This window comes from Chelonoidis abingdonii, chromosome 2 (genome assembly GCF_003597395.2).
Source record: "Chelonoidis abingdonii isolate Lonesome George chromosome 2, CheloAbing_2.0, whole genome shotgun sequence".
NCBI classification, from domain to species: domain Eukaryota; kingdom Metazoa; phylum Chordata; order Testudines; family Testudinidae; genus Chelonoidis; species Chelonoidis abingdonii.
In genome coordinates this window covers 112,410,418-112,427,439 of record NC_133770.1, presented here as the reverse complement: position 1 = coordinate 112,427,439, position 17,022 = coordinate 112,410,418, and the positions used below count along the sequence as shown (strand labels likewise).

General features: G+C 37.8%; 2 protein-coding genes across 2 annotated transcripts; both read right to left on the bottom strand.

The window, feature by feature from the left end:
- Nucleotides 1-450: 450 nt before the first annotated feature.
- Nucleotides 451-2,617, bottom strand: LOC116834971 (putative protein FAM10A4). Its single transcript, XM_032797423.1, has 2 exons — nucleotides 2,578-2,617; nucleotides 451-1,367 (listed from the first exon to the last, which is right to left on the bottom strand). Exons 1-2 carry the CDS (start codon nucleotides 2,615-2,617, stop codon nucleotides 451-453), a joined length of 957 nt encoding a protein of 318 aa, XP_032653314.1.
- Nucleotides 2,618-3,496: 879 nt separating this feature from the next.
- LOC116834970 (putative protein FAM10A4) lies at nucleotides 3,497-11,718 on the bottom strand. The gene is made up of 2 exons (XM_032797422.1): nucleotides 11,629-11,718; nucleotides 3,497-4,240 (listed from the first exon to the last, which is right to left on the bottom strand). The coding sequence occupies exons 1-2, from the start codon at nucleotides 11,716-11,718 to the stop codon at nucleotides 3,497-3,499; spliced, it is 834 nt and encodes a 277-aa protein (XP_032653313.1).
- Nucleotides 11,719-17,022: the final 5,304 nt, after the last annotated feature.

Here is a 17,022-nt window from a genome sequence, read left to right as displayed (position 1 = left end):
AGGCAAAGTAAGAAAAATGCTTTATAATTTAGATTTTGATTTAAGAGAGAGGTCCACTTTGTATTTTTTACATGTGATAGACAATTAGTGTGTTAATTATAATTAAGTTTTAACTTTTTTGAATCTCAGTGTCTGTCATTAATTATTGTGTGACCCCCATAATTCCCTCAAATGTAAATAAAGTAAGAAAAAATGTGTAAAAATAAACATGAATATAATCCATTGAAATTCTAAGAAAATCAAATTCTGTCAAGCCTACTATATCTATGGTAGGGGTTGTAGTGATAGAAGTGTTTGGTTTAAAAATAAAATCACACCCTTAAGTGAAATACTTATAGTGGTACACAAACTATATGTAGCCTAGGCCTTAAAGAGACATTACAAAGGATAAATCATGTTTTGTCATAAGCCTTAAATTTATTTGAATGAAAAGGCCATTTATGGTTGACTTCAGTCATACTGGCCAATGAACTTCATGAACTTGCAGTTCCTCTGGTATTTGTAAATGTTATCTGGGTTCCAGGTCACATCCACCCATGCTATTATAATCCTTGGATCCAGAATGGTTGTAAAAAAATCAAAGTACTTCCACCAGATACTAATCATCCATTGCCGGGTACTTTCCTCTTTCTGGGTTCTCTTTTGCTCTTCCAAGGCCAATTTTACCTTTTCCAGCATCTTGCGGTGTGCCTTTAATTCATGCTTATGCTCACACATTTGCCAATGGTTAACAATCTCCTCAGTCCTTGGTTGTGCATTCTTTAGCGTGGCGTTGGTATCTTCATCATAATCCAGTTGATGTGCAAAGATGAAATCTTGGGCAGCCTCCTCCCAGTGCCCCCAAAGCAGGTGTGCTTGCCCTGTCCACTTGTCAGACTCGCCTGAATTGGGTTTAAGCTCACAGGCTCTGTCACAGTCTCTGATGGCAGCATTCGGCTTCTGCAGCTTCACGAAAGCACTGGCTCGGTTAACATACAAGAGGGTGAAGTGAGGATTCAGCCTGACAGCATCCTTGAACAAGTCAATGGCTTTCTTATGTTCACCTTCATCCAGGGCGGCAAAGGCATGTTCCATCTTTTCATTGGCCTGATTTATCATCTCATTTGTTATTTCCAAATATTCGTCTCCCATCTCTTGGGGATCATCCAGATCCTGTTCAATAACACCATCATCCTCAATTTCCAAGTCACTTTCCTCACTCTCAGCTGCTTTGGGTTGTTTCCCTTGCTCCTTGAATGTTTTCTCTGCAGAGGCATGTTTCACTGAACGTAATATGGTATCTCCCATGCTCTCTATACAGTCCCGCAGGAAACTCAATTGCTTGGCTCTCAAAAGAGTTGGATCTTGGCTGAGAGATCCACCAAGGCCTGAAGTTCAGTAATTTTTTTTTGGATCCATGGTGGCTTGGCCAGAAGGGAGCTGGGCAACACAGACTGTGCTGGGGCAGAGGGAAAACATAAAAGCTGTAGCAATTGCTTAACTATTAACTCAATGTGAGACTACACTATGGAGGAACACGCTAAACTTGTATCTTCCCTTCTGACTGTGATCTTTACACTGCAGTTTGCAAATACATATATGATATTTTTTTTGAAGGTGTCATTCTCTATTACAGCTCTGGTTATGTCATAAATTCTGATGATATCATAATTTATGACATCATCTGAACCCACAAAAAGATTTTTATCTATTTAATCACCAGGCATGCATTCACTGAACTACATATATTATAGGAAAGCACCAGGTCAAAGCGGCTAACCATCCATCTATATTTTTACTGGAATGTTATCACCTTTTATTAATATATGTATAAATAATATTAGTTTGATCCCTTCATTCATTTTTAAAGAATATGAGATCTTGCATTACTATATAGAGGGTAATGTAACAATTTTAACTGCATGGGCTTCATAGATGCAATCATATTGTGATTACAGAATATTTTACCTCTCATTATTTTATGACTACTATAGTAACTATAACACCAGATATGAGGCACTATAGCCAAGCTGTATCAGCATTTCCATTAAAGGCCCCTACAGTATATTTACTATTAATTACCTCTGGGTCAAAACACAGCAGATTGATTCTTGACCGAGGAATTTGAGTAATATTTGTCCTGTACATTTTTTTTTTAATGGAGAGATCACTATGTCTTCAGAATGTTTATTTTCCTCACCCCTAAATAGGCAAGATACATACAGTTTACATTGGATAATTCAGTGTAAAGTGTAACAGAAAACAGAGAATAATTTTGGATAATAAAATACATTTTCGGTAGGAAATTTTATCCTCTTTCGAATAACACAATTTCTGACTACTGACGTTTAGATAATCAAGATTACACTGTGAAATAGCCACTTATTCCTGATTCAGAACAGAAATTTTCTGATATTTTCATAAGATTCACTAGAAATGCACATTTGCTTTTCTATAAATATATCACTGATAAAAATCATTACAAACTTGAAATGTTACATAGTTAAATATGCTGTCCGATAACCACTCTTTTGAATGATTACACTGTATTAGCAATGAGATTAGTGTGCCATTCACATAAGTAATAATCAGTTTTACAGTCAGTGATTTCTAGTTCATCTTCATAAAAGAGAAGCATCCCGGCCTACGTAGACAGGCTTGTGCTATGAAATAATCACATGGATAATCTTCCCTCCCTATAAAATCCTTGTGGCTACCATAGCAATTGCATATATGGAAAAAGCAATTTTAGAAAGGCACTTACTTTTTTTTTCAAATGTGATATAATAACTGAAAACAGAGAAGAAGCCAGAATCATGTAACCAGATTTTTCTCTATGAACCAGTAGTACAGTACAGACTCGTTTACGCACGGATGTTAGGAGTCAAGGTGTCATGACCGCATGTTAACGGACTGCGGGTTAAGAGGGCCATGCTGAAATATCTTAAGATATCTGTATAGACATGCATAGTTATCTAGGATTACATACATATCCACAGTGTCCCAAATACTGCAGGCGTATCTGTTAATGGCGCTTTGCAAGAATATAAATTTAAATGTGTAATCCAATAAAACCATTATTATTACTACACAGGGGTGAAAGTAACTCAGGACACTTACCGTATGGGGCAGGGCTCTGGCCCCCAGAGGAGCAGGGCCTCGGGCAGAAGAGGTGGGGCTAGGGGTCAGCATCCCCCAGCCAGCCCTTCCAGGCCACCTGGTCTGCGCCACCCAGAGTTCCTGTGGTGATTTAAAGGGTCTGGGACTCCAGATGCCACTGCTGCAGTAGTGGCATCCAGAGCCCCAGGCCCTTTTAAATTGCCATCCCCGGGGAAGCTGCTCCCTTTGTCCCCCCTGCCCAACTGCCCCTAAGGAGGGGGAAAAGGATCCTTAAAACACTGCCATGGCAGCGCTTTAATGTCCCTGCTCTTTTTGCCTCACCCATTGGCAGCCCTGCTGGTAGGGTCCCTACCAGCAGAGCCACCGTTGGGGATGGAGGGGGGAAGGGGCAGCAACATTAAAGCGCTGCCGGGGCAGTGCTTTCAGGACGGTTCTTTTCCATGGCAGTGCTTTGAGGATCCTTAAAGTGCTGCCACAGCAAAGGACTGTCCTTAAAGCACTGCCGAGGCAGCGCTTTAAAGTTGCTGCCCCTTCCCAGCTCCCCCCTTGGTGGTAAAGACATACAACGCATTTCCGCTGAACTGGGGTTAAGCTCACAGGCTCTGCCACAGTCTCTAATGGCAGCATTCGGCTTCTGCAGTTTCACAAAAACACTGGCTCGGTTAACGTACAAGAGGTTGAAGTGAGGATTCAGCCTGACAGCATCTGTGAACAAGTCAATGGCTTTCTGAAATTCACCTTCATTCAGGGTGGCAAAGGTGTGTTCCCTCTTTTCATTGGCCTGGTCTATCATCTCATTTGTTTTTTCCAAATATTCATCTCCCATTTCTTGGGGATCATCTAGATCTGGTTCAATAACACCATCATCCTCAATTTCCAAATCACTCTCCTCACTCTCAGCTGCCTCTGGTGATTCCTCCTCCTTCTTGGATGTCTTCTCTACAGAGGTATTGCACTGAAGAAGTGGTATAGGATCTCCTATGATCTTCATATTGTCACACAGTAAACTTAGCTGCTTAGCCCTCAAGAGGTCTGGATCCTGTCTGTATAAATGCACCAGGGCCTGCAGTTTTTTCAGTCTCCTAAGATCCGTGACACCGTGACCTGCACAGTATAGAGGAATTGGCAGGTTGCTGTTCTGCTTGTAAGCAGAGAGAAAAGAATTAAACAGTAAGCTCTTCAGAAGAGAAAATCACTATGGAGCTGCAAACGAACAGAACAACCTGTAGCTTTCCTGTGCACTAGTATAATGCTGCCAGTTGTTTAAAGGCTGTAGCTCCAACTCTGTGGATTGATGTCATAATACATGCAAGTGCTGATGGTGACATAATCAGTTCTATACAACAGCATTAAAACCAAACTGTATTTTATCTCCTTATTTTTATCAGTTTTTAAAATGTTTTAAATATAAGTATATAAATGCCCAGGACTAAGTACCATAAGTGCACAGATGACACATGTGCCTGCTATACAGTATGTTTCATGTTTTAACATGGGATTTTATTATCTCTACAATTAAAATGGATTTCCTAATTAAATAGCTTTATTATTGTCTAATACCCAATGTGTGGGTTTTTTTCTGGTGTAGAGAGAATCTTATCTAAGAGACTTTCAATCTGCCTTTATCTAGTGGAAAGAGAAGATCATTCTGACTGTAAGGTTGAGAGAGAGAAGGAGGAATCCCCTGGTTCTCTGTTGCAGTTTTTCATGATGAGTGAAGAGCATAAGTGAGTTAGGTGCCCAACTCCCACGGACTTTCTACAAGAGTTAGGAACCTAATGTGCTTAATCAGATTGAGTAATCCTACAGTCCTCACACAGTCAAAATTCCCATTGACTCAAGTGCATTTTGTTTAAGGTGTGACTATAATTAGTTATTATACTTTAACCCAAACTTATTTATATTGTGGGCTACTGAGCTCTTCTCTGCAGTGACAGACCCAGTATTGAGCAACTTTGAATTTTTATTGATACACTTCACTTGGTCTATCTGGTTAATAACAAGAGGAAATTTTCATAGACCCAAAGAAACAACAGCCTGCACTGGGCCCACAGTAGTTAGGTTTGTGCTAGATTTACACCTCTCTCTCTCTCTCTCTCTCTCACACACAGACCCCCCCGCACCTTTCTCCACCAAAAGAAAATGTTCCAATCAAAATCAACATTATACATGTAGAAATCAGTCTTTGATAGTTTGTGTGATTAGTCAGCATTGAATGTTTTATCAACTAATAACATGGCATCTACTAATAAAAATATTTAGTGATTGTGCCTTGTCTTTTTTCTTTTGTTTTTAACTGGAAAATGCCAGTGAGGTAACCAGAGAAAGGAGGATAAGAAATGACCTTGAAATTTAGGTTAATACATCCTACAAGCTACTTTCCTGTTTTAGGTCCCATTTCAGCAAAATTCTTAACCACAGGTCTAAATATACATATGGGCAACTCAATTTGCAATGACACAATCTTCTTTTGCCCACACTCTCAAATCCTTTTTATTAAATGTTTATATTTAATTATTGTGGAATTTATTTGTGAATAAATAAAACCTTGTCATCATATTTACTAAGATTTTAAGCATGGGGAGAGGGGTAGAAATACCAGGATAAATTCCAGTTTTCACTGGTATCCAGATAATTTAAACTTCTCTTATCACAACTTGCAAAACTAGCCCCTTCAAACTATATATTCTACACAAGAGAGTTAATTTAGGAAAACTCTTAATTCTGAAAATCAAGAAACAAATAATAACACTATAATTTAGGATGATAAAAACTTCATATTTTCTGTTGCAGGATAGGGTGAAACATATTTTACTATAATGTTGATTCATGAGACATAGTACATATACTGGTAGGGGTCATGAAATATGTCATGGAATATACCAGGAATTATTAGGTAATGTCTAATTTGTAGTTTATTTGGCTTTTCTCTGAAGATTTGCAAAATGCCATAGATGAAACTCACCTCTCTCAGCAATGTTTTTTTTAAAAAAAAAACATTAAGGGATCATCCAGAATAATTTTTTCCCTAACAAGATTTCTCAATTTCTAAAGCTTGAGTTTTAATAGAAAAATGTTAGCACAACTAATAGGAGCACAGCACTTAGAGATGTAAAAGACCTATTATATCATTTAATCTGAGTAAAATTTTCAATACCTACATGACTTAAAAGCTTAAATCTCATTTTCAGAAGTGACTTAGGGCCAGATTTACAAATCTGTTTAAGTAGCTACATGAGTTGCTAGCCAAAATTCAGGGTCTTGTAGGCTGTTCTGATCAGGAAGAGAAATTGATGGAGTCTGCTACCTTTGATGCAATCTTCCTTTTCTGTTTAAAAAGCATGTATGAGGTTTTGTTTCTTTGAATACAAGAGAGACCACACAACAGGAGGTAGTTGATTTCTGTTCTCTCTCTCTCTCTCACACACACACACCCTTAGCCAAACAATATCCTGCAAACTCCTTCCACCTAGATCATTCAAATTCTAGACTCATATACCCCTTTGTTTTGGTCTTAATTGTCTCTTATAGCTCACTTAAATGAAAGGGCAATGGTTAAACCTTTAACATGCATATAGGTGCCTAAGGAATTTACAAAAGAACCTACGTAGGTAAACCTCTAACTCCAATGCACTTTGAAATAGATTTCAGCTTCTAAGTGCCTAAGTCACTTCTGAAAGGGGACTTCAGCTACCAAATCACTACAGCACTTTTCGTAATTTTTCCTTTTTCCAAGCATGGCAGGCCAGATCCTCTAATGGTATACAGCTAGGGTGACCAGGTGTCCTGTTTTCGACCGGAACACTCAGTCGAATAGGGACCCTGGCGACTCCAGTCAGCACTGCTGACTGGGCCATTTAAAGTCCAGTTAGCGGTGCTGCAGAGCTAAGGAAGCTAGTCCCTGCCTGTCCTGGCTCTGCACTGCGCCCCAGAAGCAGTCAGCAGGTCTGGTTCCTAGACAGTGGGGACATGGGGCTCCGCACACTGCCACCTTCCCAAGCACCAACTCCGCACTCCCATTATCCAGTAACCATGGTCAATGGGAGCTGTGAGCATGGTGTCTGTGGGCGAGAGCAGCATGCAGAGCTGCCTGCCTCCCCTCCGCCTAGGAGTCATACCTGCTGCTGGCTGCTTCCTGGGTGCAGCATGGAACCAGGACAGGCAGAAAGCCTGCCGGAGCCCTCTTGCAGAGCTACTGCCCAGAAGCCACTGGAGTTAAGCCTGTGCCCCAAACCTGAACCCCAACCCGCTGTCCCAGCCCTGAGCCTCCCCAAAACCTGGATCCCCCTCCTGCACCCCAAACCCCTCATCTCCAGCCCCACCACAGAGCCTGCACCACCAGATGCAACCCTCACCCACCTCTGCACCCAACCCCCTGCCCCAATCCAGAGAACCCTCTCACAACTTGAAACCTTCTGCCCCACCCCCCCCAGGCTGGAGCCCCCTCCTGAACCCCATACCGTTCATCTCTGGTTCCGCCCTACAGGCCACACTCCCAGCTGTAGCCCTCACCCCCTCCCACACCCCAATCCCCAGCCCAGAGCCCCCTTCCACTCCCTGAGCCCCTCATTTCTGATCCCACCCTGGAGCCTGCACTCCCAGTGACAGCCCTCACCCCAGCCCAGTCAAAATGGGGATAGTGATCCACCGAGGGACAGGGAATGCGGTAAGCAGGGGTGGGAGGGGCCTGGCCTCAAGGAAAGGGCGGGGCTAGAGTTTTCAGCTTGGTGCGATTAGAAAGTTGGCAACCCTATTTAAATCACCATCAGTCCACTGAAAAATCAAGGTCTTTTAAAGTCTATCAAGTTGGGCACTCCAAAACTGAAGCATACAAAATCACTAGTCATTCATGAAAACTTAGGGCTGTATCTCTGACTGCCCCAGTGACAGGAAACAAAGGATTAATGAGGACAACGTTATGTGAAAAATCTATATTGCATGTATAATATGAATCTTGGAGATAATCCCAAATTAAATACAATTTCAGAAACACCTTTGAAATTACAGGCTTGATAATGCCTTCCTTGTACACCCAAAGTTGTAAATCTAATCAATAGAGGTTTTAGGCACACAACAAATGCATATTTATCAACCAGTTGATGGAGGAAGAAATTAGTATTACCAAATGGTATCCTTATTAGAGGAAGACTAGAAAAACAGTGGTAATCATGCATGACGAATCTATTGTAAGTGAAAAATGCAAATATAAAGTCTCCAGAGGTTTAAGTGATCAATGCAGTGATAGTAGAATGAAAAACAACAGGAAAAAAAATCAGGATATATATCAGGAAGTACTTTTACCCTACAAAGAATCATCATAGCTGTATAATGGCTATCCAGGCAAGATTACTTAAGCAAAAACATTGCATTATTAAAGGAACAATTAGCTGGCATCCGTAGGCAATGGAGCATTTACAAAAGGAAGTTTACAAATGCTAGTTAGATTGAATGGTCTTTATTAATGCCTTAAAACCTTCTAACACATGCTGTCAGGGCAAATCTATTTTGAAAAAAGTACCATTATCTTTCCCGATTGTTAGATGTGGTCTGAAAGCAAACTCTTTTTCATGGTTTGAAAATGTTTTAATCCTCCTTTCTCCTTAGTTTTCAGCGTCAAGCACATCTACACTTTTGAAGATTGTAGTGGTACATCTGGCCCAACCAGAAGCAAGAAACACTGAAAAGTTTGCCACCTTCTGCCATGTATTTCTTAAAAATTGGAAATTAATATATGCAATTTCCAGTTGAACAATTTCTGTATTCACAAATATTTTTTTCTACAGATGTAAATTTTCATTCTTCTTCCTACTCTGTAACAAGTGTGTAATCTGCTCATTGGGGTCGTGCAACACTTAACTATGTAAGTAATTTTTCTCTCTTACTCTCATAATGAACTTTATGGTACTTATGGAAGCTGGTTTTACGTACAAATGTTACAAGTCTAAATACTAAGATGAGTGAATTTGAGTGCCTGATATTAAATGAAGATATTGATATAATAGATACCACAGAAACTTAGTGAAATGATGATAATCAATCGGACACAGTAATGGCGGGTACAAAATATATAGGAATGACTGAGTAGGTCATGCCAGTCAGGGATTGGCACTATATGTGAAAGAAAGCCAAGATTCAAATATAGTAAAAATCTTAAATGAATCAAACTCTACCATGGAATCTAATTCCATGCTTGAATAATAAGAATATAGAAGTAGAGATGTATTACTGATCACCTGACTAGGATGGTGATGATGATTGTGAAATACTCTACAAGATTCAAGAGGCATAAAATAGAAAATGCAGTAATAATGGAGGATTTCAACTATCCCCATATTGACTGGGTGCATGTCACTTCAGAAAGGGATTCAGAGAGAAAAAATGTTAATACAACAAAAGATTGCTTTTATCTTTTTGTCTATACAACGCACAACAATTTGAAAGGACGTTTGCTTTAATTAATTTATTTTGAATTTATTTTTATTTTATATTTTACTAAACAAATTCACAAAAGAATTTATGAAATTGCCTCTAAAATACTATAAACAAAAATACAAGAAGATCCAAAGATTCAAACCCTGGACAATCAGCAGATCTCCTCAGCTTATGTGAAACTTTCCCACTTAACTATTACAAAATGTCCATATGTAGAATAACTAGACTATGAAAAACCAAAATTCTCCCATATCAACAATGTGGAAGCTAAGTGCTCATATAGCACCTTCAGAACAAAGTAAAAATTATCATACAAAAATAAAAAAATAGTAGCAAAACCGAATCAAGGCATTAGAATAATATGGTCTTTCCTAAGTTGAATTGTTTTGAGAAGGTACCACGTTCAAGCTCTACTAAATCTTTTCAAGGTGACTTATGAAAGTCCTTGAAACATTGTATTCTGACAGACATGTAACAGTCACCAAAATGAAATGGGTCATTGAATAATTTAGTTTCCAGTGGTATGGCACTGAAGTGACACTACATGGCCTTTATTCCTGCAGAGAATCTGCTTGGAAATACTCTAGATACTGAGATCTGGGCATGATGTGGACTGCTTGGTGAAATCCTGGCCTCACTGAATGAATTACAAAACTCCTAGTGACTTTACTGGGGCCAGGAGTTCCCCCATAAGGTTCCTGGCTAAGGTTCTCTAACACATGGCACAGAAACAAATATTTCATTTTGATGATGAACTTCTTTTCCCTTATCTTTCCATATGTGCGTGTGCATCTGCATGGTATGAAACGGCAGTGGAGCACACACAGAAGTAGCCATTCAAAACTTCACATGCCCTGATGCTAGAGAGGAATCTTTTATTTTATTTATTTATTTGATTGAGTGATTTATTTATTTAAAAAGAAGAACTTAGTGTTTATTGAATGGAATTCAACCTGCCAGGCAGAATTTTTTTTCAGGTTGGAGGACAGTATTTTTTTTAAATAATTATATATAAAAAGAAAAAGAAGGAAATAGTAACCCCAATCCTCTGTTGGTGTAAATCAGCCATAGGTCCACTAAAATTAATTGATCTAGGCCAGTTTATGCTAGCTGAGAGTCAGGCCCATCATGTATAATTATAAAGATAAAAATCAATGAACCTAAGGAAGAAATTGTCTACAGTCACAAAACACTGGGAATATTGCTACAAGAGGCTAGCATAATGTGGGAAGATTGAGTGAAATTGTAAATTCTAAGTGTCTTAATTTATGTAGTTTCAGGTTTGTCTACACTGGAATGCTTTGCTGCACTAATTAGACCAGCACACTTAAAGGAGCAAAAATAACTCTGGTGTGGACACGGCTATAACAGTATAGCTTATTCCAATTTGGACAGCAAAATAAGCTATATATTGATGTAAGGTAGTCTTTACACCAATAGAAAGAGCATACCAAGCAATAAGGGGTATGAACATCTTTAGGTATATTCTTAATGCACTTTCACTCTCAGACCCTGGTCCAAAGCCCACTGAAGTTAATAGGTGATGATCCTTGACTTCAGTGGTCTTTTGATCAGGGCCTGGCACATACAGTTTGATTTACATATTATAAATTAAGCATGTACTTTAGTCCATACATACATAGCAAAGTACTTAAGCATGTGCTTAAGTCCCAACAAAGTCAAGCACCTGCTTAAGTGCTTTGAAGAATGGAGATAGTCTTAAGCACATGCTTAAAGTTAACCAGGTGCTTAAGTGCCTTGCTGAATTAGGGTCTCTTTATCAATCTCTGTCCACATGACCAATTTTCATTGAGGTCAACAAAAGTTTTGTCCACTATTAAGAGCAGTGCAAGGCTCTGACGTCAGTTACACTGGTATATCGCTTAGAAAAAGCAAAAATAAATTACAGCATAGATGTTTGTTCTGTGTCTACAAATTATTATTATATCCTCCTTTCTCTAACTGGTCACACATAAACAGTTAAGAAAAAGATAAGTACTGGGAAAAGCTCTGCAACTCAATCCAAACTCTCCTACACTTTGAACTTCTTCTCTCTGCTGCTAACAAAGCCTTGAAATGAATTATTGGGGGACTCACCTCATATTTTGACCTCTTTTGACTCTCATTTTTATGCTCAAGAAAAGAAAAAGCACTCATTGTAAAATGTTCTCCAGAAGCTGCATTCATATGCCGTTTTCTCCTCCTCCTCCCCTCTCAAGCCCCATTCTTCCAAATGCACTCATGTGAGTAATCCTATTGATTCCATTGCGATTAATCATTGAGTAGTATATTTGCATTAATGTCTGCAACATCAGGCCTCTTTGATGCTCAAACTGTTACTTTGAAAATGTCCATTTGGTATTCCTATGCTCTATATTTCTTTGCATTTGAGAGTTAATCGTTAGCTAAAACAACAGTAAAAAGAAAAAGCAAATGGTGGAAGTGATCTGTTTCTGAATGTTACCTTCGGGCCCAATCTGATAGATGCTGAGAACCTCCTGGCAGTTGTGGAGCTCTCAGCTACCAATGTACTAAATAGAATTTGAAGGCTTTTAGACCCAGATCCTCAAAAGTATTTAGATTCCTAACTGCCATTGATTTCAGTGGGAGATAGTCACTGAAATACCTTTTGAGGATCTTTGCTTTTATGCCTCCTGAGAGATGCCATTACAGATTCAAGGTCATCATATCTTTTGTGCTTGAAGTATTTTCTACTGCCTAATATGTCAATGAGATTCTTTTCAATACATTATTTTAGCTTCTCTTTGTAACAAAAGAGCATATGGAAATAGATAAGACTTCTTTTGGAGAAGCTGTGGATGGGGAGGGATATTTTGTTTTAAATATTAAGGTCACTCTTTTTGACAGATGCAGTGTACTCACAAAATGGAACATGCAAGAGACCGGGGTGTTTGACTTTTTGGTGTAGAAGTGAATGCGCTATTCTTTTATAATACAACTGAGAGTCCCGTGACACCTTATAGTCTATAAGGTGCCACGGGACTCTTTGTTGCTTTTTACAGATCCAGACTAATACGGCTACCCCTCTGATATTTTATAATACGTGCATGCATATAGTTTGTAACATTCAAATGGATAGCACAAGATTTTATTCAAAGAAATGCTACCCCTAAATTAATTAATTAAAATAATTAAACTAATGGGCATCTTATATTCTTACTAGTAATCTATGATCTTAATACATACATAAGAAATAAGCAATTTATTATGCACCTATAATTTACTAACCATACTGTTCTTTGAGAGGACATGGGGGGGTGGTAGAAATCCAATAATAATCCAGGAAGAAAACATTTACACCCACAGCAATTAAACTATAATTTTATAATCATCGTAAATCAAAGCTTATGAAAATGTAATGAGGTCCAATTTATTGTTAATAGTGGTGTTTAATTTCCCTGAAAATAATGTTTTTCTTGCAATTTAAAACACAACTCTTAGGGAAAAATTTGAACAGTGTGGTATGAGAAGAAATATTTTATATATTTTCAGATGAAATTGTTAAGACTACAGTAACAAAATGGCTGTAGGCTTTGAGAAAAAAATAAAAAAGTAGAATGAAAACAAGAAACTTTTCAAATGTTTTGTAGAGAAAAGATAAACTGCAGATGGTTCCCCCAAATCCTTGAGATCTAAAAGTCAGATGCGTCCTTCAACCTGTTATGGAAGTCCTACTGATTTACATAAAAATTTGTATTTACAGGATGGGCAGAAAGGATGTAGTAATGGGACCTACATGGCCAAAGATAGCCACTGAAGTAACTTTTTATTCTGGAAAAATGAGCTGAAATCATGACTCTGATCACAAGTGGCAATATGTTTGGTGCAATTAACCTAACTGGAGTTGAGTGAACAAGCTGACATAACATTAGACCCTTTCACCCCATATTCAAAGTGCTCCATTTATTTATTTCAGAAGATGAACATACAGTTTCTTTTTTGGTTTCTTTTATTTGTGTTTGCATATGCACTATATTTCTCCTGTTGATATCAGAAGCTGAAGTGCCGAAACACCATTAGCTAGGTTATTTTCATATGACTTCTATTTCAGCATTAAGTAAACAGTACCCAAAGTCATGATAAACTATGACTTTGTAAAAGTCTCAGCTTGGATTACTTATTTAAGTGTCTGAATTTTTGGATGCCTCTCCAAACAGAACCAAACATTTAGAGATTCACCCATGTTAATCGTAAATTTAGTTTGCACATATTTCTGTCCAAGAGAAGTCCAGAATTGTGCATATCCTGTTAAAATCTGTATTCCCAGACATAGCTATGGGGAAGTGGAAACTTGCATAGCACCTGCCTATACTTAGTTCCCAGAGGTCAATTTTTTTTTGTTTTCATTCAGTCTTTTCAAAAAAGTAAATATTTCCTAAAAAAACAGTCTGACAAAATCTAAAGTCATAGTGCTGAAACCTTCCCCTTTCTACAGTTAATTCTATATGGGTTGTGCCTTGTGAGGGCACAGAGTTCAACACGTGGATTCAGTTGTAGAATTCTGTCCTAAAAGAACACAGGATTTGTCCCTTAAGGATTTTGTTCCTAGTCATACCCTTTATACTATTCCATGACACTGGATATTGAAAGGGATAAGTTCATCCTCCTTGATGTACTCCCACTGCTGATTTAGAAGAATCTTTCCATCTTCCATAGAAATTTCTGAATTTATCTCTGGCCCGCATCCTAGTGCCTAAATGTCAATGGGCATTTTGCCATTGATTTCAATGCAATCAGAATTTGGCTCCCACTGAGCATTCATATGTAAAATAATTTTCTAGTTGCAATATCATTGTCATGAAAAACTTTAGGCAATATTACATTGCACTTAATATACATATGGTTAATATTTTGCTGTTTTCTCTGATATGAGTTGTGTGTGTGTGCGGGGGGGGGACGGTTGTTGGTGTTTTTACATAACTCTGCTTGACAACTCTGCTTTATAATCGAACTTTAAAAAAAATAAAATTAAGCAGCAGCAGCATTGAGGCTGCTGGCTGCGTTAAGCTGGGAAAATTAACAATTATTTAGGAAAATTTGTCTTTTAATTTAAATACAGACACCCTCTGTATTTCTCTCTGTCTTTCTCTCAAGATAGTTTTGCTAAACATTTGGTTATTATTCATACGGGCATTAAAATTTGTGGCTACAATTCTTTCCATTACATGATAGAATTCATGCTTGTGAGGATCATAGGCTATGAATAAAATTTCTGATTCATGCTGTCAAAAGAAAAGGGAAATACAAGGAAAATTACCTGTTCTGGAAGCAAGACAAGATTAAACCAAGTTTTGCAAGTCTTCCCTCCCCTTCTCTGAGCCATAGGCAGCAGTGTCATTATCATCTTAAATATCTCCTGTTTGGCCTTCTCTTGCAAATCATGTTTTCCCTCTGAAATACTATACTAATCATAAATTGAACAACTAGTTGAATGTGATTTATTCTCACAATTTTATTAACACAGTGATGTTATTTTCATGAAGCAAAGTTCAGATCTTGCTCAGGAACATAAAACTTTCAAATCTGAAACCTTTCTTTTGCTTTCAGTTTGCTGTTTTTGTATCTGATAGAAACAGGACAGAAGGCTGAGTAAATCAAAATGAGTATGCAGCTTAAAGATTCACATACTGAGAAATTGTCAGCTGGAACAGATAATTGTTTACATGACTGAATGACTATAGCATTTCATATGGATTCCTTTCCCTGCTCATTTCATGAAGCTCCTTTGTTCTCTACTGGAATTACCTTTTTAATCACAGAGCATGGAGTAGAAGAACAAAATAATTGTGGAGCTCTGTTTGGGTTCACGTTTGTTTTTTTTTAAAGTGTGTGTGATTATGGGGGGTGGGGGGGCTACAGACTGTAGAAGTGAAACATATTAACCATAATAACAAACACCTGTGGACTGGCATTTTAAAGTGTTCAGCATGAGCTTCAATAGTTAGGCAACTGCTCAGTGGTTTTGAAAAATCCATCCCCTGTGCATTGAGGCAAGAAGGTTGTTTCAGGGGACAGCTGAGAAAGTAGAAAATCTAGAAAGCTGATGCTCTGGAAAATAGAGGTAACAATATTATTGAATGTATTATTCTATTAAATACAATAATTTGTTATGAATAGTGCTCCATTTCTACTATTAATGAACAAACTTAAAAGGATTCAAGTTTGGTTTGGAAAAGCCCTCAAGAGGTGAGCTGTAGATCCAAAGTTTCTCTGAACTCTAGGATCATAGAAGTTACAGAGCTCCAATCTGAGAAACTTCAAAGCTCTCCAATGTGAGAAAATAGGCTAGAGGTCCACAAAGAACTGAATGTCATGAACTTTCTGGGAATTCCTATCATAAGTAAAAATCATGAGGGCTTTTTTGTGTTATATCAACACCCCTGGCAATTGCAGGACACTAGCAAAAAACAAACATGTATTTGAATAGTTCAGAAGCTTCTCAAAGTTTGATTCAAATTAAATTCCAGAATCAGGAAAAAGTTTTGGAGGAGACAAATTTTATTTATTTAACCAAATTACTCATTCCTAACCTCTAAGCAGTTAAGGCCTAATAGTACACGCTAACACTTGCACAAAATAAAAGGTGGATGTACTTAGTTTTTCATTGATTTAGATGGAGCTCACACGTCCTACCACAAATAAAGTGCTGTCCTTTCCCTTTGTGGCACTAACATTTCGATACATTCCTTATGGTTTGTATTGAGATCACTGTTGATTGAATGAACAAGAGTCCAGAAGAACCTAATAATTAAAAAAATCTTCTGAATTCAAATAAAATACAGTAGGATACCACAAGGAGATTATCATTGACTTTAATAATTGACTCAGAGGTAAGTGCTGCAGAAGGACTCTAAACTAAAGATAATGATTTTCTCGCTGCTGGAATTAGATTTGTAATTTCTTCAATGAAATGCACAAGAAATTCCTCTGAGGTTCTGCTGACTTTTAGAACATATTTATTAGTGAATAGTGACAGGTGCTTGATTTACATTGTATTCTCTGAAATATAAATCAGTCGCTTTTTTGTTTCACCTCAGCTGTATATTGTGTTCTATTAAGTTTGTGTGCATAGCAAAATATCACTGCCTCATCCGGGTATAATTCTTAAAGTATAACCTCTACTTGTGAGTAGAAGGCTGTTGATTAACTGTGCTAATTTAGGATAGGTGTTTATTGCCCAAGTTACCCTCCTAGCAGGCAAAATAATTCAAAATTTAAATATTATTTAAAAGTCTATCAAGAGAATGAGGATAAACTAAAAATTCCACCAGACATATATGTAGTAAGCTAAATGAGTATTACCACCATTTTGCAGAGGGGGAACTAAGACGTTAAATGACTTGCTTAAGGTCTAGTTTGTAAGTATTCAAATACAAGTTGTATTTTACATTTAATTTGTTTTTATTAGTACTTAATCTAAATTATGATAATTGGGGTCTCAGAGACTTGGTAGGATAAATCTCGTGACTG